Source organism: Natator depressus, chromosome 3 (genome assembly GCF_965152275.1).
Source record: "Natator depressus isolate rNatDep1 chromosome 3, rNatDep2.hap1, whole genome shotgun sequence".
NCBI lineage: Eukaryota > Metazoa > Chordata > Testudines > Cheloniidae > Natator > Natator depressus.
The window spans coordinates 90,823,409-90,848,401 of NC_134236.1; the positions used below are offsets into that span (position 1 = coordinate 90,823,409).

The 24,993-nt window shown below is 41.7% G+C and overlaps 1 protein-coding gene across 1 annotated transcript in view; it reads right to left on the reverse strand.

The window, feature by feature from the left end:
* The window catches only part of ROS1 (ROS proto-oncogene 1, receptor tyrosine kinase), a 112,933-nt gene extending 88,290 nt beyond the window's left edge, over positions 1 to 24,643 (reverse strand). The window contains exons 1-7 of the mRNA XM_074947578.1: positions 24,620 to 24,643; positions 15,297 to 15,347; positions 13,909 to 13,968; positions 13,152 to 13,178; positions 9,209 to 9,269; positions 7,038 to 7,186; positions 5,948 to 6,086 (exon numbers count right to left, since the gene is read on the reverse strand). Of these exons, the coding sequence (XP_074803679.1) occupies positions 5,948 to 6,086; positions 7,038 to 7,186; positions 9,209 to 9,269; positions 13,152 to 13,178; positions 13,909 to 13,968; positions 15,297 to 15,347; positions 24,620 to 24,643 (511 nt within the window). The remainder of the gene's footprint in view (positions 1 to 5,947; positions 6,087 to 7,037; positions 7,187 to 9,208; positions 9,270 to 13,151; positions 13,179 to 13,908; positions 13,969 to 15,296; positions 15,348 to 24,619) is intronic.
* Positions 24,644 to 24,993: the final 350 nt, after the last annotated feature.

Genomic DNA, 24,993 nt, shown 5'->3' on the forward strand with positions numbered 1-24,993 from the left:
TATCACTCTCACAGATGATTCATCCCTAGGATTTATAAAATACATATGAAGAACAAGGTTCCAGTGAGGTGTACTTAGTATAGATTTGTTTCTTTGTCACCTTCCCTTCCTGTGGCTGTGAGAAATCATCTCTGTTTAATTGGAAAAACATATGAATAGGTTTATCAATCCCACACTCCTCTTGGTAGTATGATGCACTCCTGGGTCACAGGGTTTATCATAAGCCAAAGAAGGAAAATTTTGCGGGAACCTTTGTTGTTTTGTCAGCACATCACCTGAAGCCACGGGTCAAAATCCCAATAGTCAGCCCATCCTTCCATCGTTCTGAGGTAGACAAATTAGAACCACATAACTTTCTGCGAGGGGGCTTCGGAGGGGACTTTAAAAACTATGGGGCTATCTGCTGTGACTAGTTACTATAGATCCTGAGATACATGTTCTTACAAAAAGTATGTCCTTAGCCAAAATTGCCCTCCACTCCATTGTACAAAGTGCTGTGCACCCATTTGGTTGTCGTCCTACCTCCAGAATGTAGCCTACACCCTTGGTTAATTTTAGATAGTGCTGCCTTTAGTTCTGAAAGCATTTCCCCATTTCCTTCAGCATGAGAGGCGCTATATAAATCTAAATTCATTATTACTATTAATGTCTAAACTTTTAGAAACTTAGCCACTTAAACATCTAAATCTTTTGAGGTTCAGCCACGTCTAATTTAAATATAACCTAATGATTTACATAACAGGCTCACAACCAGCGCAATACAAGTGAATGCAACAAAAAGGAACTTGAACAAAGATTCTTTTTATGTCTCAAATGAAGGGTTTGCACTAACACTTTAGTTATAGTTGCTTAAGGGTCTATCCTTATCCAAAGCCCAGAGAATAGAATGGAAAGACTCACATTGATTTCAATGAGCTTTGAAGCCTAAAGCCTAAAACGAGTACTATTTCTCCTTTCCCCTACTGAACACCAGTATCAGTTTCTGCAAAGGGGAGCACAGATCAGTGTTCATGTCGCACTCCCCGTTAGTACCCAGCCCAAGCCAGGGAAGCTAATGATCCAACCAGCGGACCAAATTTTTGTGATGCATCCTGGTCATGTGCCACCTGAAGCATGTTGTGCATACCCTAGGAAGAAGACTTCTGCAAATACAGGGAACTTTAAATCTCCGGTGACTTCCAGTGTTACCACAGGATGAGATTTAACATGCAATTAGATGTGAGTTAAAAAAGTAACAAGGTGTACCCTCACTATGTCTTATTGATATATATAAGCATATTTCCTATCAATGTGAAGCAGGCTCTACATCACTAATAGAAAGAGAGCTCATATCCTGAAGCTGGTTCTATCTGAACACTCCAGTTAGTGCATCGTTTCTTATGTCCATTTTATGACAAACTGATAAAGTAGCCATTAAGTTAAATGGTTACTTAAAGCCAAATTGCAGACAAATATTGTGAAATTTGCTTAAACTAATATTGCTTCTTTCCATAGCAAGAATGTTACTAAATTGATAGTTTCTTCCTGCCCTGGTGCTCTGAACCTCACCTAAAAGTCACTGGTTTCAGAGTAGCAGCCGTGTTAGTCTGTATTCGCAAAAAGAAAAGGAGTACTTGTGGCACCTTAGAGACTAACCAGTTTATTTGAGCATAAGCTTTTGTGAGCTACAGCTCACTTAACCAATTTATTTGAGCATAAGCTTTCGTGAGCTACAGCTCACTTCATCCGATGAAGTGAGCTGTAGCTCACGAAAGCTTATGCTCAAATAAATTGGTTAGTCTCTAAGGTGCCACAAGTACTCCTTTTCTTTTTACTGTAAGAAGAGTGATCACTTAAGATGTAGGTTTTCTTTCCCTGCTCACCCCCCCCCCCACTCTCCTGCTGGTAATAGCTCATCTTAAGTGATCACTCTCCTTACAGTGTGTATGATAACACCCATTTTTTAATGTTCTGTGTGTATATAAATCTCCTCACTGTATTTTCCACTGAATGCATCCGATGAAGTGAGCTGTAGCTCAAAAAAGCTTATGCTCAAATAAATTGGTTAGTCTCTAAGGTGCCACAAGTACCCCTTTTCTTTTAGCTAAAAGTCACTGTGGATTTTATTTGGTGGTGGGTACAATATATTTTGTACCAATTTTTTTTCTTGTTTTATAAACCTTGGATATACATGATAATATTCAGATGTACAAGAGACTTGGCATTTTCCCTATGTATCTCTACAAGGGCAAGAAGATGTGTTAAAAATGCAATCACTGTCAATGTTAAAGCCCAAAAAAGTCATTTAGAGATTACATTTGAGAATCATCTGAAAAATTACATTTGAGAACAAAGACACACGACTTTCACACTGCAATGGTCACAAGCTACTGAAGCTCACCATGCAAACAGGTGGAAATTTAATTGTGTAAGAGATGTGATATTTCTGAATGCACAATGCCTTCACCCCATGAGGCAGTTAATAACATCTACACCTAGCAGACCATAAAGGGGAAAATAAACTACAGACAGCACAGGAAAAATGGTGAGACACACTAGCAGCATGTGGCTCTCTACACGGGCATACAAATGGATCAAGAGCACTTCTTAAAGGTTAGAAAATATACATATAATATCTTCTCCCTCTTCTGCCCACAGCCCTTTCATTTAAAAAGGAATGTTGTAAGTATACGTGATTAAAGCTACATGTGTGAAGGAGAGATTTGCAGTTTTTCAGATTGGTTTAGCCCATTCCTACTCACGTAGCTTTTCCTCTTTTTCTTTCAACCTTATTGTTGTAATCTTAAACCTCTGTAATCACCTGAAAATAAATGTTTAAAATGGAAACCCATTCAGAGGGTCATTAGTGACGCTTTGAGTCAAACAAATGGATTATGAATCATCTTTGTCTCACTACTGCAGAGACATGTAAGATTATCGTGCTTTTTCCATTCTATTGCTGCAGTTAAACACACTTTAACTTGAACAAACTTTAGAAATGCAAACTAGCCCATCAAGGCCAAAGTTTCAGCCACTGTTAAACCAGCCATCAGTTTTGTGTCTTCAAAAATAATCATCAAAGTATTTGCACTCACAGATTGTGTGAACACAGATCAGGTAACTGAGCACCCAACGACCCAATCTGCCCTCATATTTTTGAAGAAGCAAACACTTCCATATGCCTTTTTGTGGAGACTAAGTAGGAATCATAACTGAAAATTCAGCCAAAACTCTTTCAGATTAAGCTAAAGATTCTTTAGTAATATTACCCAACAGTCTGCAATTTTACAGCATATAATGAACATATGCTTCTGAAAGGGATAGATAAGACAGAAAACATCATAATGCCACTATATCAATCCCTGGTACACCGACTCCTTGAATACTGCATGCGGGTTTGGTTACTCTGTCTCAGAAAAGATATATTAATATTGGTGCAGAGGTTCAGAGAAGGGCAAAGAAACTGATTAGGGATATGGAACAGCATCCATATGAGGAAAGATTAAAAAGACTGAGACTCTTTATCTCAAACCAGAGATGATTAAGGGGTCTACAAATATATTCCGTAGACCATAACCTTTACAAAGATATGTTACATGGCATATGTAGCATAAAACATATTCCAGTTATGTCATATATACTTTCATAAGTATATTCCCATAAAGCATTATGGGGTGCAACTTCACACTGGGAGTCACCCATGAATCATAGAAATATAGGACTGGAAGGGACCTTGACAGGTCATGTAGTCCAGTTCCCTGCACTGAGGCAGAACTAAATATAATCTAGACAATCCCAGACAAGTATTTGTCTAGCCTCTTCTTAAAAACATTCCACAAGTAATTCCACTCCCTAAGTAATTTGTTCCAGTGCTTAAACACCCTATAGTTAGGAAGTTTTTCCTAATGTCTACCCTAAATCTCCTGTGCTGCAATTTAAAACCCATTACTTCTTGTCCTGTCTTCAGTGGATAAGGAGAACAATTTATTGCTCTCTTCTTTATAACAATATTTATGTACTTGAAGACGGTTACCATGTCCCCCCTCAGTCTTCTTTTCTCCAAACTAAAGAAACCCAATTCTTTCAATTTTTCCTCATAGATCATGTTTTCTAGACCATTCATCATTTTTGTTGCTCTCCTTTGAGCTTTCTCCAATTTGTCCACATCTTTCCTGAAAGTAGTGCCCAGAACTGGACATAGTACTCCAGTTGAGGCTTAACAGTTCTGAGTCAACTGCAAGAATTACTTTACATGTCTTGCTTACAACACTCTTGTATTTAATATATCCCAGAATGATGTTTGCTTTTTTTTTTTTTTTTTTTTTTTGCAAGAGTAGTATATTGGTGACTCATATTTTGTTTGTGATCCACTGTAACAAACAGATCCTTTTCTGCAGTACTCCTTCCTAGGACGTCTTTTCCCATTTTATATTTGTGCAATTGATTATCCCTTCCTAAGTGGAGTACTTTGCATTTTCCTTATTGAATTGCATCCTCTTTATTTCAGAGCATTTCTCCAGTTTGTCCAGATCATTTTGAATTCTAATCCTGTCCTCCAAAGCGCCTGCAACCCCTCCCAGCATGGTATCATCAACAAATTTTATCAGTGTTCTCTCTGTGACATTATCCAAATAATTTATGAAGATATTGAATAGAACTGGACCCAGGACAGATCAGGGGTACTGAAACAATTTGTATAGTGGGGTTACTGAAAGCCATTGAACCAAACTGTAAATGCTTCATATGATGGAAACCACTTCAAACCAGGGGGTGCGGCAGCACCCTCGGCATGCTTATTTTGAGAACCTATGGGACAGGTCTCTGTGAGACCCCACTTGATATGCCCTTCCATCTTGACTGAAAACCTTTGATTACTATTCTCAAGTATGGTTTTCCAACCAGTTGTGTACCACCTCACAGTAGGTTAGTCTAGGCTGTATTTCCCTAGTTTGCTTATGAGCAGGTCATGTGAGACAGTATCAAAAGCCTTTCTGAAAAATCAAGATTTATTGCTTCCCCCCATCTATAAGACTTGTTACCCTATCAAAGAAGGATATCAGCTTGGTTTGGTATGATTTGTTCTTGACAAATACATGTTGACTGTTATTTATCACATTATTATTTTCTAGGTTTTTACAACTTGATTGGTTATTTGCTCCATTTTCTTTCTGGGTACCCAAGTTAAGATGACTGGTCTATAAATCCCTGGATTGTCCTTATTCCCCTTTTTATAGATAGGTACTATATTTGGCCTTTTCCAGGCCCCTGGGATCTCTCCCATCCTCCATGGATTCTCACCCAGTTCCTTAAGTGTTTTATGATGTATTTTGTCAGGCCCTGACAACTTAAAGACATCTAACTTGTCTAAGTAAGTCTTAACTTGTTCTTCCCCTATTTTAGCCTCAGATCCTACACAATTTACACTGATGTTTATCGTCCAATCACTGCTAACCTTTCTAGTGAAAACTGAAACAAAAAAGGCATTTAACATGTCAGCCATTGCTACATTTTCTTCTGCTATTGAAATTAATAGACAGCAGATTTAAAAACAAACAAAACAAAGTACTTCGTCACACAACACACAATCAACCTGTGGAACTCATCCACATGAAATGTTGTGAAGGCCAAAAGTATGATTCAGATAAGAGTTAGATAAGTTCATGAAGGATAGGTCCATCAAAGACCAATAGCCAAGATGGTCAGGGACACAGCCCCATACTCTGAGTGTCCCTAAACCTTCCACTTCCAGAAGCTGGGACTGGATGACAGGAGATGGATCACTCAAAATTACCTTGTTCTGTTCATTCCCTCTGAAGCATTTGGCACTGGCCATTGTCAGAGACAGGATACAATATAGCTGTTCTTATGAAAGTCAATGGTAAGTAGTTTTCTACTTTAGAATCATGACATCAAAAGAAACTAAAACTTTTTAGCACTGCCCTTGAACTGTGACCAACAGTGTAATTACCTCCAAATGCATGAGTCCTGTAACTGGGACTAGATGGAGAATAGAGCTGCATCTGAGATGTGATGATCCAAACTACTCGAAACTCATATTCTGTGAAGGCTTGAAGGTTACTCACTGTGTACGAATGCTCAGATACTACCTAGATCAATACACATACATATAATCATTATCACTGTTCCTCTAGCTGGAATGACCATGTAGGATCTCAGTCTAACCTGATATGACAACATAAAACAATATGTACATATTAGAATGTCACAGACCTAACTCTCTTATAAGCAGAACAAGTTCTAGGTGATTCATTTTCCTAAAACAGTATGTACTGATTTCTCCTATAACACTTCCTTCAAAACCCACTGCCAAATTTCATCAAATATTGGATGGATGGAACACAATATTAGGTACATAGGACATAGGCCTGGAAGAGATACCCTGGGTCAGATCAAATCCCCTGCTATCGCAGGCAACCCAACATATACTCCTGCTCCTAAAGTTATCAAGCTCCATCTTAAAACTAGCTAGGTTGTTTGCCCCCACTACGCCTATTGCTCCAGAACTCACTTCTCTGATCATTAGAAACCTTCTAATTTCCAGCCTGAATTAATTTTAAAGAATATTCTAATTTTAAGCAAATAATAGCTTAAAACAGTAAAATATTAAATATATTAACATCAGTAAATTTTAAATTGTTGTCACTCACCCACAGGCTTCGGGGTACTTAACAAATACACTTAAACGTAACATAATAGTCATTTTACCAAAATAAATCCAAGAACAAAAACAAACAAAAAACATCCCCAACAATCCATCACCAACATAAAAAAAATACACAAAGAATCCCCCAATGCTTTACAATCTTAACAAAATTATACGCAAGAATCATGTCATTCACCACTCAAATGGAGCCACTTCTAGTGTGAAATGTGGCAACTATTTTATAGAGTACAAGAATAATAGAGAATAGGTGAGGAGAGGAAGTGAAAGAACACCTTTCCAATTGAATCAAGACTGGATTGTAAATTAGACTAGGTTGTTTTATTAAAAGATTAAATTTAAAAAATAAGTTGGAACTTATTTTGTCCTCCCTTACCTCAGCATACCTCCAGTCTCCAGGGAGCTGACTGTACTTCCACTGAATAATATATGTCACCCCAGAGATATTAGCCGACTTCCATCTCAATGTCACATTGTGGCTTCCAATGGTAGATGCAAATGGTGCTGTGGGTGAGTTCAAATAATCTGAGGGGAAAAACCAATAAAACATGAACAGGGCTTAAGTCATTAATCCTCTCCCAGTGGTATTCTGTGGTAGCTTCTGGGCAGTAGGAGAATGCGGCAGCATTCTCTGAAGGATTGATGTTCAGCTGGAATACACTTTGCTGGTGACACACCTAGTACATTGGGTAAAAGTAAAGTGCATCTTGCCCCAGGGACCTGGCACATTCAGCAGTTGTGGAGCTGATAAAAACATGGAAAACATGCATATCAGGAAAAGAGTTACAGAGTGATCCACAGTAATGTTATAAGACAATTGATATTAATATTAACTGGGCCAAACGCATCACTGGTGTAAGTGGGTGCAGCTATACTGAAGTCAATGGAGATATACCTATCTATGTTAGTGGTGAATCTGGCCTATTATGTTAAGCTATATCTCTTAATTGGAAGCTTTGGGAGATCTGTCCATTTCTTTACTGTCCTCACTTCCTTCTCCACTCAGTGATGGGTAAAACTTTGAAGGGAAACCCCTTCCATCAAAACATTAAAGCATGTGCTTAAGGTTAAGCACATGTGCAGTCACGTACATGCTTCAATGGGATTACTTGGATGCTCAAAGTTAAACACATGTTTTAAAATACTGGTCCCCAACCAGCAAAGCACTAACGCATGTGTTTAATTTTAAGCACATGCATAGTCCCAGTGAAGTGTTTTACTATCGCATATGCTTAGTGTTTTGCTGGATTGGGGACCAATATTTAAATGATCCTGTGGAAGGTCATGATTGGATGACCTGTCAAATGATGAACTTGCAGATAACAGACACTACAGAAACTAGACATGGAATAAAGAATAGGACATCTTCCATTTAAAATGTTGATACCATTCTACTTAGAATTTTGCAACCAGGATGAAAGTACTATGTGTGACAAAATCAGAAATACTTTCTTAATTGGTTTGGTTTGGTTTAAGTGAAGTCCCTAGTCCATAAACAAAATCAGGGCTGCTTTTCTCAATGCATATTTGTGGAATGCCAGAGTTATACTGTAACTTAAAACCATCGCAATATGGCTCCCTCCCTATGTCCTGTCATAGCTGGGAAGATCTGATGTGGGGCATTCATGCTTTTAGTCCCTCCGATTTACCTTTCTGGGGCTGACAGCAAAACTTTTCAGAAGAACGCAACCAGTTGTGTCACTTGCTCTCCGACATCTTGTCAGAGACAGGGTTTGATCGTATTAGGACACAAAGTAAAGTGTACCTGTTCAGTCATGCCTTTGAATATATTTCCATTCAGGCAAAGCATGGGTGTGCTGTGCAACTTTATATAAATCTTCTTCCCCTGGTATCACCCATATTTAGTATATACATGCTTGTTTTGAAACTGAATGTGAGGCACCAAGTTCCCAAAGCAATGGGCAGCATGCGAACGCTTCAATATATTTTTATTATGATACAGCGCTCAGCAAAGCTTTTACTATAAAGCTTTGCTGAATGGAAATCCCTAAATTTTTCCAGTCAGATAGGGTAGATCCACAGGTGCTGGAAGTAGGGGTGCTGAATCTGCTGCCGCACCCCCAGCTTGAAGTGGTTTCCAACAAATACAGGGTTTTCAGTTTGGTTCAGTGGCTCTCAGCACCTCCACGAGACAAATTGTTCCAGCACTCCTATGTAGATCAGTCAGGGTGGGATTCAAATGCACTAAGCATTGGCCTAATTGCTCCCATGGAAATCAAAAGGAGTTTTTACCATTAATTTCAACAGAAGCAGAGTTGGGCCATAGCTGAGTGCATTTGAAAATCCCACCATAAACTTCTGCATTTATATCCAAAAATTCCCAAGTTTCTGGAAGAAAAAGCCTACTTTTGTAATACAGCAGCCATCTCTTTACTTTTAAGCTACACTAGCTGTGTAAGAATCAGAAAAGGAACAAGACTTTCCTGGCCCTGTTCAAAGAAAATCATATAACAAAAGCAAAAGGATACTCCTAGAAATGAGTTCAACAGACCCTGGGTTACTACACAGCACTATGTCCATGCTTACCTTGTACTTCAGCACCATAAGCTTCCTCTGCACAGCTGCAGCCAAACTTACAGGAAACTCTCTGTATAAGACAGAGAGCTTGCCAGTTAGAAATGCTTCAATGGGATGTCTTGTTAGAAGCATCCAGACAGATTTCTAATACACAGGAATACCACAAAAGTAGTTATATTCATTCTAAAAACATTGGCACTTTAGGCTCATTCCAAAAATCTATTGGCATCAGTGGCAGTCTTTCCATTAAGAAAAGGAGGACTTGTGGCACCTTAGAGACTAACCAATTTATTGGAGCATAAGCTTTCGTGAGCTACAGCTCACTTCATCGGATGCATTCAGTGAGCTGTAGCTCAGGAAAGCTCATGCTCAAATAAATTGGTTAGTCTCTAAGGTGCCACAAGTCCTCTTTTTCTTTTTGCGAATACAGACTAAAACGGCTGCTACTCTGAAACCTGTCAGTCTTTCCATTGACTTCAATGGGCATTAGATCAGGCTCTGTATTCCCTATATTGCCCATTTGCTGCAATGCACAAATCTGGGGACAATTCCTGCTCACTTTACACATTTAAGACTTCAGTGAGAATATCTGAGGAAGGGAAGCAGAATATAGCCCATTTAACTTACTATTGATGAGAAGGCCTGAACACTGAGCCCAGCCCTTCTTGCTCCACCTATTTCTCACAAATGCTCCTTGCTCTTGGTCAATACGCTGTATTAGAAGTTTTTTTAAAAACACGTCTACCATCTAACTTCTTGTTATTATTTTTTGTCTGTGTTATAGTTGTGTCTATAGGTCTTAACCACCCCCGGAGCCCCAATGCAGCCCACACTGAAAATGTATATAGTAAGTAGAGAGCCTCTGCCCCAAAGAGCTTACCATCTAAATAGAGAAGACAGACAAAGGAAGCCTCACTAGCTCTATTTTACAGCTCCACTGAACTGAGATGCGGAGGGTAAAATTTTCTAAGGCACCCAAATGACCAACAATCCTAAGCCTACTTTTAATCGTGACTTAAGCACATAGGAGCCTGAGTCTCACTGAAAGTCGATAACTAAATAAGCAATGACTCCAGCTTGCCTTTCTGGCTGCTAGTCAGGAATGAGAGGGGGCTCAGGCTGGAGGGGCAGGATTTATATACACTCCCCCAGGTGTGCAGGGGCCAATCGCTTACCTGAGTCCCACCGGCCTGCCCATCAATTCAGGTGATGCCTTCTCCTCTCCCCTCCCCCTCCCAATTCCCAAAGGAGGGGAACCCTTAAAGGAGCTACTATCCTGTTTTTTATGCCAGTCCAGACAAAGCTCCCCCACCATGAGAATGCATTTGCTTTGCTGTATTTTATTTAGGGTCATTTACACTGCAAGATTGTCTGGCTTACAAAAGCTGAAGAAGATAAAATGTCCCAGCTTTATAATCTCTGTTCATACAGCAAACAACTCTCAAGTAATAATTAACTTTGGGGTCATTAAGGTGATGTGCTATATTAGGTGGCATTGTTTGTCTTGGTAACGTTCAAAGATTCAACTGTACACACTTCCTGCAGCTCACTGAAACTGATAAGAGAAAATTGTCCTAGCACAAAGTAGAGGTTTATTTCCCAAGTTCATGCATTAAAGAAGTGGCTCTTTGTGTTTTAATATTATTAGCAAGGCACAATGTTTCCAAGAGAAATATCTTGGTAAAGGAAAAGCAAACAGTACAAATACCAATCAGTCATGCTTCTGTGTGCTGCTAGGACAGCGTTGAATTGGGTGACCAGTTGTCCCATTTTTAAAGGGACAATCCCATATTTAAGCCCTCTTGTAGGTGTCCAGACTTTTTCTTAAAAATGGGAAAATTGTCCGGTATTTTCTTCCCCCCTCCCCATCAGTACTGGGGGGTCCTGCTGCTGGCCAGATCCAGGGAAAGCCCAAGATCCTCTGGCCCAGGGTGCTGGCTAGGAGGAGCCAAGCCCTGCATGTGCCAAAGCCCTGCACAGCGCAGTACGGGGAAGCCTCTCTGCCACTCAGGTAAGTTCTGGAGTGTGGGGGTGGGGGGAGAGGAAGCAATTTCTATCCTGTGCCCACCCCGAACCTGCAGGCTCCACAGCAGCCCCTGGGAGAGGGGCATAGTATCCTCTTCACCACCACCCCCGCCCTGTGTCCTGCCCCCACAGCCCCAGGCACCCTCCCCTGCTGAGTCACCTCTCTGGCCGGCTTCCATGAAGCCCCTGCAGTGAGGTTCCCTGGGCCCTGGTGCACAATGCATCGTTAGGGCTCAACCCCTTCCAGCCCGCACTGCAGCCAGGGCAGCTGGGATATGTCGGTGGCCAGTAGCAGCCTGGACGTGTTAGCTGCCTTTCAACACTGTGCAGGCAGGAAGGGACAAGCTGCTTCCAGCCACATATGGGGCGGGGGGAGGACGAACAAAGTGGGGAAAGCAGAGATGAGCTCTGCAAAGACATGGGCCAGGTCATACCTTCCAGCTCCCGTCCCCTCCCTCCCACACAGTGCCAAAAGGCTGCTCCTGGCCACATTCTGGTGTGAACCTGGCAGAAATCTGGGGAGGGGGGCATGTGATCCTGTGTCCCACCCCTCCTAGCACCACATGTTGCCTCAGGAAGATACAGCACGAGGTACCAGGAGAGGTGGGTCCATCCCGGGGGACCAGCCAGGCATGGAGGGCAGAGAGAGTCGGATTGGTTTGTCGCCCCTCCGACCCCGTGAGAGAGGTGTACGGGAGTGGGGGGGGGGGGTCACCCTTCCCCGTGTGAACCCTAAAGCCTTGAAGATAAGAAGGTAAATAAAAAGAATCCAACTACGCAGTATTTCTTTTTAAACAGGGGCTCAGTCAACTTGATGTGAATTTGAATGTTTGTACTGCATAGTTCTGATTGATTGCCATTGAACTCACTTGAATATGAGTAATTTTACCAGGTGTCCCGTATTCAGCATAGGAAATATGGTCACCCTAGTGTTGATCCTTTACAAACTGTCAGCTGCAGGTCTACATAATGTCTTAATCATTGACAGTCAAGAATGTTTAGGCTATGGGCACACCTTCTCTTTAAACATATGCGCATCAACTGGTTTGTACTGCTTTGAAGAAACTGTAAAGTGCTCCATTCAACAGACATATTTCATGTCTTTTTTCTTTATTTCATGTTTTCCTTCTTCCTTTTCCTACTGAACATTAATTGCTACAGCCCTAAACCTGATTTTGGCTCTTGCTGAGAAGAATAATAAAAAAAACTTTTCCCTGGAGGTTTTTAAAAGCAAATTTGCCATCTATTCCCCATGAAACCAAGAAATCCTTATTGGTGGAAGTTCCCCCTTTAAGTGCCAGATTCTGGCACCCTTATTCATGTTGAGTAGCACCTTATTCCATTAGTGCTCCCACTAACTTTAATGGGACTACTCTTGGGAAAAGATACTATTCAACAGCTGTGAGAATATTGCATTGTTTGTTTATAGGCATTTTCTATGGCAGTACATGGCAGTATCTGAGCAACTCACATACATCAATGAAGTAGCCTCATAATGTCCCTGTGAGGAAAATGTGTACCCCATTTTACAGAAGGGACACTGAGGCCCACAGAGATTAACATGTTACCCAAAATCACACAGGAAATCTGTGGCATAGCCAAGAACAGAACTCAGCCCCAGTCCAGTCTTTAGCCACCAGACCATCTTTTCTCCTTCACAGGCTTAAAATTAAAAAGAAAATCTATGCCCCTGTTTGAAAATCTCATCCATACACATCTACATTCAAGCTTCACTTCTGGGCCAATGTACACTGTGTATCTTATGTTTTTAACAAGAAAACAGTGATGTAATGCCACAGGGTTTGCACAACACAATCAGACACCTGGATTTAAAATTTTGGGAATCTTAGCTGTGTTTCATTCTGCTGTGTGAACTGAAGTTATCATTTTAGGGTGTTTATACTGGTCTCATTGGTATTTAACTTACCTCACATGCTCTGACATAGGTCTGATTCTGTAGAGAAGCAAACAAAAAGAGATGTGCTTAGCAGGAATATAGTCCTTCAATAGTCCAAATAAGGTAGTATCATCAGACATTTCTTACACACAGAGAGTACACAGCAAAAGCTTTTCAGTGACAAATGGCTAAAAAGAAGAAAATCCAAATTCAAAACTGGAAGGCCAGCATTTGAATTACGCCAAGTCTGACTGAGCTCAAGAAAAGGAACCCAGCTCCTCTCAGAGAGAAAGCGACTTCAAACTTTTCCCTGGCAACTGTCCCAGAACCTGTGCTAGTTCTTGTCCAGATACTATTGGTTAACAGCAGGAAACATGGTGATAACATGGATTGTACAGATAGGAGTCTAACAGGGCCTGGTGCAGAAAGGTGTTGAACACTGACAATTTAACGGACTAAAAACCCAGCAGGGGAGTTTAATTTTCATTGAATGTTAGTGTTCTCTGTTCCCACCACACTGTGGCAGACATAATGCAGGTTTGTATTGTGAAGGTACCCCCTTGCCAGGAACTAGTGGTTCCCAGGTTAAGGTACTCTATTTCAAAGACTTCTGAACTAATAATATGATGTTACATATTCCAATAAGAAATATATCAACTTACTGGGGAAAAAATTATGGCTATTACATTTTTTATTATAAAAAGACTAGTTGGTAGAATACTTTTGGATAATTTATCAGACAAAATCAAAGCATAGGAAGTGGAACCATGACTAATACAGTACTTACACATTGCAGTGAGCAGCTTTTTTGTACTGTTGCATTCCAAAATCGACATCCCTGCGTGCACTGCAAGAAAGACAGTGAATAGTTAGTACTTTAAAAGAGCTGCAGTCAGACAAACAAGGAGGAAGGATGGTCCAGTGGTTAGGATGCTAACCTGGGAAACCTAGGGTCAATTTCTTGCTCTGCCACAGACTTCTGATATTACCTTTGGCAAACATGTAGACTTTCTATGCGTCAGTTCCCCATGTGTAAAATGGGGTAACAGCACTTCTCTATCTCATGAAGATAAATACGTCAAAGACTTTGCGATGCTTTGACACTGTGGTAATGGGGCCTAGACAGACAGATAAAACTCCTGAAAGTTTCCCCTAAAAATTAATATAATGAATAAACATAGAAGTTTGTGTGAGTGATCCACACAGCCACTTCTAGACAGGACCTTGGCACAGCCATCCTGACTGAGGTTACTGTAATGGCTGGTGTGCAAGTCCATCGTTTTGGTCTAGACTGCAGCTTTACACTCTGCCCTGAGAGAGGGATGGTATCTGCTGCAAAGCTCCAGGAACAAAGCAAAGAATGAATTTTGGCCAAGGGAGCCCCAGTTCCTCTTTTGCTCCAGGAAGGAAGTAAATTAATTAATTCACCCCCATCATAAAGCTCTTTCCTTGATCTGGCCAGGGTGGAGCAAGTGGTCCTTTCAAGTCTACTCCTGACTCACTGATAGAGAGAGAAGGAACAAATTTGCCATAAACAGCCCGAAACATTCTAGGCCCAGAGTCCGGAAGCATGGAGCTTGGCCACTCAACCCCAGTCCCAGCCACAGAGGGCATGGAGCTTGTGGGGGTCAGCCCCAGACATCATCAGCACAGGGCTCGGGTGCTCAGCCCCAGCCTGGGTGGCATGGGGGGGTGGGAGGGGGAGTCAGCTCCAGCCCCAAGTGGCAGCGGCTCTGTAAAGCCCTGCTGGCCGGGAGGATGGGGGTGGGGGGCAAGCTCGGGCAAGCCCTGGGCCATCCCGTTTATACTTTAGGAAATATGGTCACCCTATACATGGAAGCACTGATTCTGATGGGGACTCAAATTATCTCAAATATTTCTTCATTCTGAATTTTGTAGACCCTGAATTGAAATAGGAGCCTGAATAGAGACCTATGCTCCACTATGGCAAATTTACTTTAAAAAGACAGAGGTTATTTTTTTAAAGAATATATGCCAAATTCAGGCCTGCAGTAATTAGATGTAACTCCTCTGTAATCAATGGAATTGCCCCCACTTACGTCAAGTCTTGATATGATCCACCATGTTGAAAAAGCTCTAACCAGATAATGTGACCATTGCACCCTAGTTATCTATACAGAAATAATATAAGTAACAATGCAAACCATTACTCACAGCTACACTGATGTCACTAACATTGCAAGTATTAATGCCAAGCTCTCCTTCCTGTAAATGAAAAAATATATGTATTTATAAGTTAGTTTAGATATTCAGTACTTCCTCCACTAAAAAAAAAATAGCAAAATAGCAGCATTTTCCTTCCTTCCTTCCATTTTTTCCCCCCTCACATGAAACTTTTAAAACCATTACTGAAATGTCAATTGCTTCTTGCTTGCTTGAATCATAGACTCATTAGGATATGGAAGTTGGTGGAGTCAGCTGGAGCCAATTAAGTTTTCTCAAGGAGGAATTTGGCCCTTTGTCTCCTGATTCATAGATTCTGAGGCCAGAAGGGAATACTGTGATCATCCAGTCTGACTTCCTGAAGGCCACTGAGCTTCCCCAAAATAATTCCTTTGAACTACTGCATATCTTTTAAAAGAACATCAAATCTTGATTTAAAAATTGCTAGCGATGGAGAATCCACCAGGACACTCTGTAAATTGTTCTACTGGTTAATTATCTTCAGTGTTAAAATGTTATGCCTTATTTCCAGTCTGAATTTGTCTAGCTTCAACTTCCAGCTATTGGGTCTTGCTATACCATTGTCTCTAAATTGAAGATCCCATTATCAAATTCCCATTCCCTATGTATTTATATACTGTGATTAACCTTGTCTTTGCTAAGCTACATAGATTGAGCCCCTATAAGGCATGTTTTCCAATCCTTTAATCGCTCTTGTGACTCTTCTCTGAGCGGTCTCCAATTTATTCTGATTTACTGAGACAATAGTAAATGCTTCATAAACAAACCTGGAACACAAATGGCACAAGTCCAACTGGGTCTGACCTCCAAAATGCATGTTATAGATTTTGTTTCTTTAAAATAAATGCTTTTCTTCTGGCCTCCTTCTGAAATGGCTGTACCTAACCACATGGCAACTGATTCTCTTCTGGTACCAAAAGTGCCTCAGAACTATGGTTCCTATTCCCAGAGCACGTAGTTTGAAGTGTGCGAGACTAGGCACCTCTTCAGAAGTGCCAATGATTCTGGGATGCATCTAACCAGCTTTGAGTAGGTGAATGTGGGGTCATAGGACTTGATCCTACAAATGCTTTCGGCGTGTGCTGAACTCTAAGCATAGGACTAGTCTCATGAGAGAAGTTGAACATGCACAAGTATTTGCAGGATAAGAGGTATATAGAGTGGCAATGGTTAAGAACCCCTGTCTGATGCAAAACAGTCCCACAGCAGGTGTGATCACACATGTACCCTTTCGATGGGGAAATGGAAACTTTGAACTGTACTGACCTTGAGACCAGCTTTTTCTCATTTCAGTACCTGTCACAATATTTTTAAGTGGCATATGGAACATGGATGCCACATGTTTGGCTTTTAAAGAAGAGTGCTATGAAGAGTGACAGAGCATTTCTCATCAAGAATTTATTTAAAAATTAATCAGAGAATCCTTGTTCGGGATATTATTACATCCTAAGCTCATAGCAGGAAAGATGAGTAACCCTTTCACTGCTGCCAGGGCTCTTTTATGCATCAGAAACAGGTTTTAAAGACTGGCCATTTTAATAAGATCGTGTACCTGGTACACCCATCCTGTACATTTCATGTCCATAATCAGTATATTTTTCAGTACTGACAGAGCTAATTAGTCAGAAGACACACAAAATCATTTCTACAGAGCACAAGTACATGGTCTTCTAGACAAGATCAGTCAACATAGTAAGCCAAATAAAAATGAAATTTGAAGCATAATTATTGATCAGGTTTCAGTAAGAGTTTGGGCTTATTATCTTTATGCATCAGCAGAAGGAAAACAAATAAATTCCACTTCACTACCCAAAGGAACACTACAAAAACATAAGATTAAAGATATAACAACCCACTCTTCTACTTAAAGGGACACCAACAACTTGAAAGCTAGACAGTTTTAGATACCACATCTGCACTTAAGTCCCCTGCCAATTGTTGTGATTTTACAATTACACTTTCCTATTTTTAAAATGTTTTATTCTTCCATGTTCCTGTCTGAAAGACCCATACAAATAGAAGGCTATATTGACTAGCTAATTTTACAGCAAAAGCTGTAGATTAGATAGTCTATTAAAAAAGAAACTGAAAAAAATAATTTTTGTTTGTTTTTTTTCCTGTAGTCTCTTCCAGTTATAATAATCTGATGTGTCATTGTAACAGAGGGGAAATAAAATTCAGATGGAATATGATTATTTGGGTTTCCCCTTTAATAGATACAATATCCATTTTTCCACTGCAAACTCAATTTTAAAAACATCATTTCAGCCCCCAGTTTTGCTCACATAGGTTCTTTACGTACAATTTCAAATAAAGTGGTTTGCATTAGAAAATGCTAATTGTGGTAACAACCATCATATATCTAAGAGTTAAGTATAATTTTTTCCAAAACTTACCAGGCCACCTGTACATAAATTCTGACAATTAATCAAGAAAGAACAATATACTGTAGAAATCCATATGCAGTAAACAGAAAGAAGACTGACTATCTTAGGCTTCCACAGGTTAAAGTTCCTCATAGTTTCAACAACAGTTTCATCTGGCAGTCTGCTACTTTTCTTGTCTCAGCCTCATAGATTCCTTGGATTTTAGATGCCAGATTGAAATGCGGAAGTTTTCTATGTTCTAAGTGTTAATAAAATCCTTGTTTATAATCCATCCATTCTATGGCTTTGGGGCTTCCTGGATCACTTGTCTTGAAATTGCACAACATCTATTTAACAGTTTCTTATTAAACCACTCAGACAAAGGTGCCGACCAATGCAAGGGCACATGACTCCTTATCATTGAAAAGAAAACTAAGTGGAGTGATCTTATCCTGCTATTATGGTGAATGAGGAAGAGTGAAAGAGAGAGAGAGAGAGGAGCCCTGTTTGTATTTTCTCTTATGATGAAACCATTTTTAATCACTGTTTTTAAAAATGGCTTCAGGTAACACAGCTGTGCTGATTGGTGTGGTGGAGAATAACTTTCTTAAAACATCTTTAACAAATAGTCCACACTGGCCAGCACAACCATGTTAGCTGAGACCGTTTTTAATAACTGTTTCCAAATATGGTACATGGGGCCATATAAGTAGGGCCCTACCAAATTCACGGCCATGAAAAACGTATCACGAACCATGAAATCTGGTCTCCCCCTGTGAAATCTGGTCTTTTGTGTGCTTTTACCCTACACTATACAGTTTTCATGGGGGAAGACCAGTGTTTCTCAAACTGGGGGTCCTGACGCAAAAGAGGGCAGTGGGGGGGTCGGAAGGTTATTTTATGGAGGGGCCGCGGTATTGACACCCTTATTTCTGAGCTGCCTTCAGAGCTGCATGGCCGGAGAGCGGGGCTTTTGGCCAGGCGCCCAGCTTGAAGGCAGCACCCCACTAACAGAAGCACAGAAATAAAGGTTGCAATACCATACTATGCCATCCTTACTTCTGCACTGCTGCCTTCAGAGCTGGGCAGCTGGAGAGTGGCGGCTGCTGGCTGAGGGTCCAGCTCTGAAGGCAGCAGCATGGAATTAAGGGTGATAATACCATACCATGCCGTCCTTACTTCTGTGCTGCTGTTGGCGGCAGCTCTGCCTTCAGAGCTGGGGTCCCTGCCAGCAGCCACCGCTCTCCATCTGCCCAGCTCTGAAGGCAGCACCACTGAAGGAAGCAGTACTGCAACCCCACACAATAACCTTGTGACCCCCCACCCCACAACTCCTTTTTGGGACCTCCTACAATTACAACACCGTGAAATTTCAGATTTAAATTTCTGAAACCTTGAAATGTACGATTTTTAAAATCCTATAACCGTGGACATTGACCAGAATGGACCGTGAATTTGGAAAGGGTTGCCAGGTGTCTAGTTTTCAACTGGAATGCCCGGTCAAAAAGGAACCCTGGTGGCTGCCGACCGGGACGTTGAATGTCCAGTCAGCGGTACAGCAGGGGCCCAGGGCTAAGGCAGGCTCCCTTCCTGCCCTGGCTCCACGCGGCTCCCGGTAGGGCCACCAGGTCCCTGCAGCCCCTAGATGCACAGGCAGCCATGGAGGCTCTGTGTGCTGCCCCTGCCCCAAGGGAGGCTCCATAGCTCCCATTGGCTGGGAACCATGAATAGGAGCTGCAAGGACAGTGCGCAGAGCCTCCCTGGCTGTCCATGCATCTAGGGGCTGCAGGGACCTGGTGGCTTCCTGGGAGCTGCCGTAAACACCACTGGGACCCAGCATCCCAAGCCCCTCATCCTGGGCCCCACCCCAGAGCCTATACCCCCAGCCAGAGCCCTCAAACCCCCTGCACCCCAACCCCCCGCCCCTTCCGGTTTCTGAAGTTCAGGGCAGATCTCTCAGAACACTTAAAAAACTCCTCTGTGAAATAGTGAGGAACACAACACTCTTTAAAAAAGAGTGAAAAAACTGCGTTTTGGTTTTCCGCTATATCAGTTCGTAGGAAGTATGACGGATATCCTTGAACAAAGTACTTTGATTCCACCAATTTAACTTTAACGTTAACTTTCCACCAAGGGCCAACCAATGGAAAACATCCAACCACTTCATACGTCTTTTGGGATCTTTCATCCTCTCCTGCAGCCCTCTCCTGCACCCCAAACCCCTCATCCTGGGTAGAGTGAGCGACGGAGTGAGGAGGGATGGAGCAAGCGGGGCCGGGGCCTCGGAGAAGGGGTGGAGCCTTGGGGAAGGGGCAGGGAAGGGGTGTTCGGTTTTGTGCAATTAGAAAATTGGCAACCCTAAGCCACATACAAACCCAAAATATCATCTGAGTTGAAATGCTTGGTTAGGCTATACATGAAATGACAATAGATTGTCTACTGATCCCATTAACTTTTAAAATTATTGATGTTATAATTATCACTATTTTAAAAATATCTATATTTGGTAGCACCAGGAAGCCCTAACATACATTTTGCTAGGTACTTTACAAACACATACAAAGGGCTTGCCTACTGTGAAGTTGCACCAGTTTAACTTACACTGTGACTTTGTACTGCTGCAAAAGGTTGAATGGACACATTTTTCAGTTTAAGAGTGCCTTATTTTGATCTCTCTTATATTTATTAGGAAAATATTTAAACTAAACTGAAATAAGCCAATCAGACTAATATAGGAGTATCCACACAGGGGTTTACACTGATTTAACTAAACCAGTTTCATTAAACTGATGCAAGCCTGCATGTGGACAAGCCCAAAGACACAGTACCTTTCCTAAATAGCTTACTTAAACAAATTCTAAGGAAGATCAATAGATGTTAAATTTTAGGAAGCTCAATTTTCTAAAATGGCCTCCAGTAACTGGGGGGTCTAAAACTGCAGATTCAATTAATTATCCCTGCAATGTCATCTGTGTAGACATCTAATTAACTGTAGATAATCAGGCACAATCTGTTAGTTGAGCACCTAAATTGGTACAATTGAACTTGTAACTTTGTGTCCACAATATCGGAAAAGGCTGATGAAGCCCCAGACAGAAATCAGGGCCGTGGTATTTAATTTAAAAAGAGACAGAGTACCCTGAATATACCAACTGAAGCCGTTTGTGGAACAAAACTCACTCCTTCCCTTCAACAGCTCCTCACCGCCTGACCCTGGAGCTGTTCTGGAATATGCCAGCATCAAAGTCCTCAGCATTGGTCAAGCTGGTGCTTGTTACCTTCACAGTATAGTCACCAAGAAATTAGATACAACGCATAAAATACTCTTACTGGAAGCTTGCAACACAACCCTGCTTTACTGCTTAGACTTTAGAAGCCAGATACACAAGAACCCAAAAATAGAGACACATGAAGCTGGATGCTTCCTCAAAGAAAGACAGCTCCCCCACCCATCTTACTCTAAGCTGCTCTTTGAAGACTGACTGCTACTGTTAGGCCCACCTCACACACTTCCCTGCAGAGTTCCGTAGCCTGCAAGCAGGACCAGGGGAAAAAAACGGAACATCTAAAGTAATAGCTTATCATTTTAATACAGTTTTCAATATGCCACAGTGCTGAGCTCCCTTTCATGAGCATAAGGAGCTTGTATGCCCCTCAGGCAGGGCTGTGTACAAAGGCGGGAAAGCAGGGGCACGCCCTTCTCTCCTCCCCTCCAGTAATCAGCAGGAGCACAGAACTTCTCCGGCCCCAGGGCTGCAGCGGGGAGAGCGAGCTCCTCCAAGGCTGCAGCAGGGGCACAGAATGTGCCCATCCAAAAGCAGCCAAATTTAAATTCCTGCACACGCCCCTGCCCTTGGGAGTTGGTGCATAGGTACGCACCAGTGTCTAAGTTCAGGAGAAAAAATTTAAAGTCCATAATATAGTTATTTTTTGTTTATATGGGGTGATTCTTATATATTAATGAATTATTATTTATTATTTGTATTGTGTTGGCACCTAGGAGTCCCAGTCATGGACATGTGCCCCATTATGTTAGGTGCTCTACAAACACAAAACAATGCATGACATATACACTGAGTTGTATACACAGAGTAAATTTCACCTCTGGTGTAACTCAAGGGATCAATTTGGCCCATTGTATTTTGAAGGAATAAAACTCTGTACATGATTTCAAGCAGTGACATACACTTGAAGGTTTCTTTTTAAATGTAATTATCTATGTAAATATCAATAAAGAAACATTGTACGGGTGTACGCTCACACCCATACAATGCACAGTGCCTAGCACAATAGGCCCTGATCCCTGACTGGGTCTTCTATACACGACTGCAATACAAATATAATAATAAATAATAATAATAATAATAAAGGCTTTTGTTTCCAGAAACAAGTTGGCAGTGTAAGAGAAATCCTTACTAAAGGACGTATTTTCTTTTCCACCAGGTGGCACTGTGACACACCACAAATCAAGCTGGAGAGAAAACAAAGGTAAATACTTTTCTTTCTTGTTGTTTGAGCTAATATAGTATAATACATGTGCCAAACAAGTAATGATATTCACCTTAGCACAGGGGCCTTTGGATTTATCATCTAAATACCAAGAAGCGCCTACAGATAGGAAATTATTTATGGGTTTTAGAGACTGGAGTTCAAGAGAGGAAACTGTCTCTTGACTAGAGTTCACAAATGGTGAATTTCTATATACAGGTAACTCAGTTTTTGCTCCGTTTGATATGGCTACCTATTGGCCCAGAATTGTGAATCCCAATCCTTTTGAAGTCCATTAATAAAATTTTACCTTTATAACGCAATGCGGAGGGGACAAAACACTTTAACTGGCTGAGAACAGCAGATTCTATTAAAATTTTCAGTTTGCACACGACCTTCACTCTTTACCTGTTTCATGTATTTACTCACAAATGTCACTTAATTTATCCTTACGACACCCCTATTTGCTGGGGAAGCACGGTCCCCATCTTACAGATAAGGGGTTTGAGACACAGAGAGATTGAGACCTGATCCAGCAAAGCATTTAAGCATTTACTTAACTTTGAGCACATGAATAACCTCACTTAAATCAGTGAGACTTCTCACGTGCTTAGAGTTAAGCCTATGCTTAGCTGGAACAGGGCCTAAGTGATTTGATCCAAGTCTCACATGAACTCTGTGACAGAGTCAGTAGCAGAACTCACATCTACTCTGTTCCAGTCAAGTGCTTTCACTACAAGACATCCATCCTGTCTTTGAAGCACTCTCCCGTCTCTGGTGCCAAACAACCTGACTTCATTCAAATCCCAATTTAAGACGGGGGTGGAAGGGATCTCCTTAAAAAGCTGCACCACAGTAAAACTGAACCTGAACCCTGTGCCTGAACTGCATTGTCTGTTTCTGATTTAGATTGTAAACTCCTTAAAGGACAAAAATCTTCCGAGCCTGTCTTTCAGGGGGCTACCAATCCCACAGCCGCAGTCCAGCCAGCCCAATTTGTAGGGCCTAGAAATGAAAAGGAGAATCTCCACTTTTACCGAGAAGTTCCTAAGCCTTTTTCTTGTGCAGATAGCCTTGAAAATGTAAAGTGATGCAAAGAATCACTGGGCTTGAAAGCTTGTCACTGTTTCCTAAAGATCAGAGGTTATTCACATGTACCCTCCAGCAATGATCTCTCATTAGCTTTGTGAATTTCTCAAATGAAGAAAGTGAACAAGAACCATGGGGGTCTTGAAACTTCCTCCCCTGGGCCTGCTTTTTATTTTTCAGTGTTACCTCTAAGCTGTTTGCTTGGCAATGACAACCAACTGGTTCAAGAACACTTTGCACAAATAGGGAAAAGAACACGCAAGAGAAACCCTATGGAGTTTGGCTCAAGATTTATATCCATCTCCCCAGATTAGGGATGTAGTAAGAGAAAACCAGACTGTTAAACTGGATCAGATTGGAAAGACAGTCGTGTGTGAGATACTTAGTTAAAGCAGTCAGGAGACAGGGATTTGCTTCCACTGATCTGGAATAATGATGACTGGAGAAATGTCTCATTAAATGATGTACAGCAATGTACTGACTGGGGAAATTCAGGCTGGGGAGATTAACAATGGTATGAAAACTGAAGGCATCATTAAGAGCTAAGGCTAAGCCTCCCCTAACCCAGGCCGGGGGTCAGGGCGGCTGGGCCAGAGCTCGGGTTGGCCGGTGGCCTGGGGCGGTTCGGCTGGAGCTCCTCCGGCCACGGGGGTGGGACGGGATGGCTCGGGGCAGGGCGCAAGGGCTCAGGGCTCCGGCAGGTGACAGGGGGTGGAAGGGGCAGGACCTCAGGAAGGGGCACATAAACCCCTATTCTCACAGCAGTTCTGCGTGCAGAGCTAGATTCAGCCTGTAGGCAGCATACCATGCTCCCAGGAGCAAACAGTCCACTCAGATGGTGATTGTGGTGGCATAAGACACCTACAACATCCACTTTGATTGAGGGGGCCTGGATTTGGTCACTGAAGTCCCCAGAATGGCTGGTACATGTCAGAGAAGGATGTGGTTAGGGTGCTGGTGAGATGCATCAATTTGCTACCCTTAGGGTAGCCTCCATGGGGTTTCAACCACAATTTAAAACTGACCTCCCCCAGCAAAACCACCATCTGCCCTCCGCTGGGCATGAAGTGCCGGCTTGCGGTGATGCAGGAGGGCAATATTCTTCTGCTCCACCAGAAGGGAATCAAGCCCTAGTATAAAACAAACCAAATGCCTTCATGCCTGAGGTGCAGGAAATGCAGAGGTGCATGAAAACAAAACAGTTAATAAAATTCAGGTTCATTTCAAATGCTGAGAGAAGTGTTACATCATTTCTCATTTGAAAGGTAGTGTGGCCTAGGGAACAGGATACTGGATTGGGACTCCTTAGACTCAAAGTTGCACAAATAGCAGTTTACATTAATACCTTACCTTATTCCAGAATAATTTCCCCATGTAGACAAACCCAGAGACTCTAGTTTTTCCATAGCAAAGGATAAGCCACATACCACCCAGTTCTAGTAGCTGCCAAATCTAAATCAATCCACCTGAAGTCTCTCACGTATAATCTTCTGACAGAGGAGGGATTTGGGTTTTTTTGAGAAATGTTGCAGGCAACCAACAAGAGATCTGTTAAATGCAACCATTTTAAATTGTGGGCTTTTTCACTTTTGACAACATTTTTTAAGAATGGCTGATCTCAAAAATGACACAGCCTGGAAATCCCAGATTTGGTCTGTTCTGTTGTCATTGATGAGAACTGATTTAATTATTTGTAGAATGTTTGGTGGATTAGTTATCTGCTA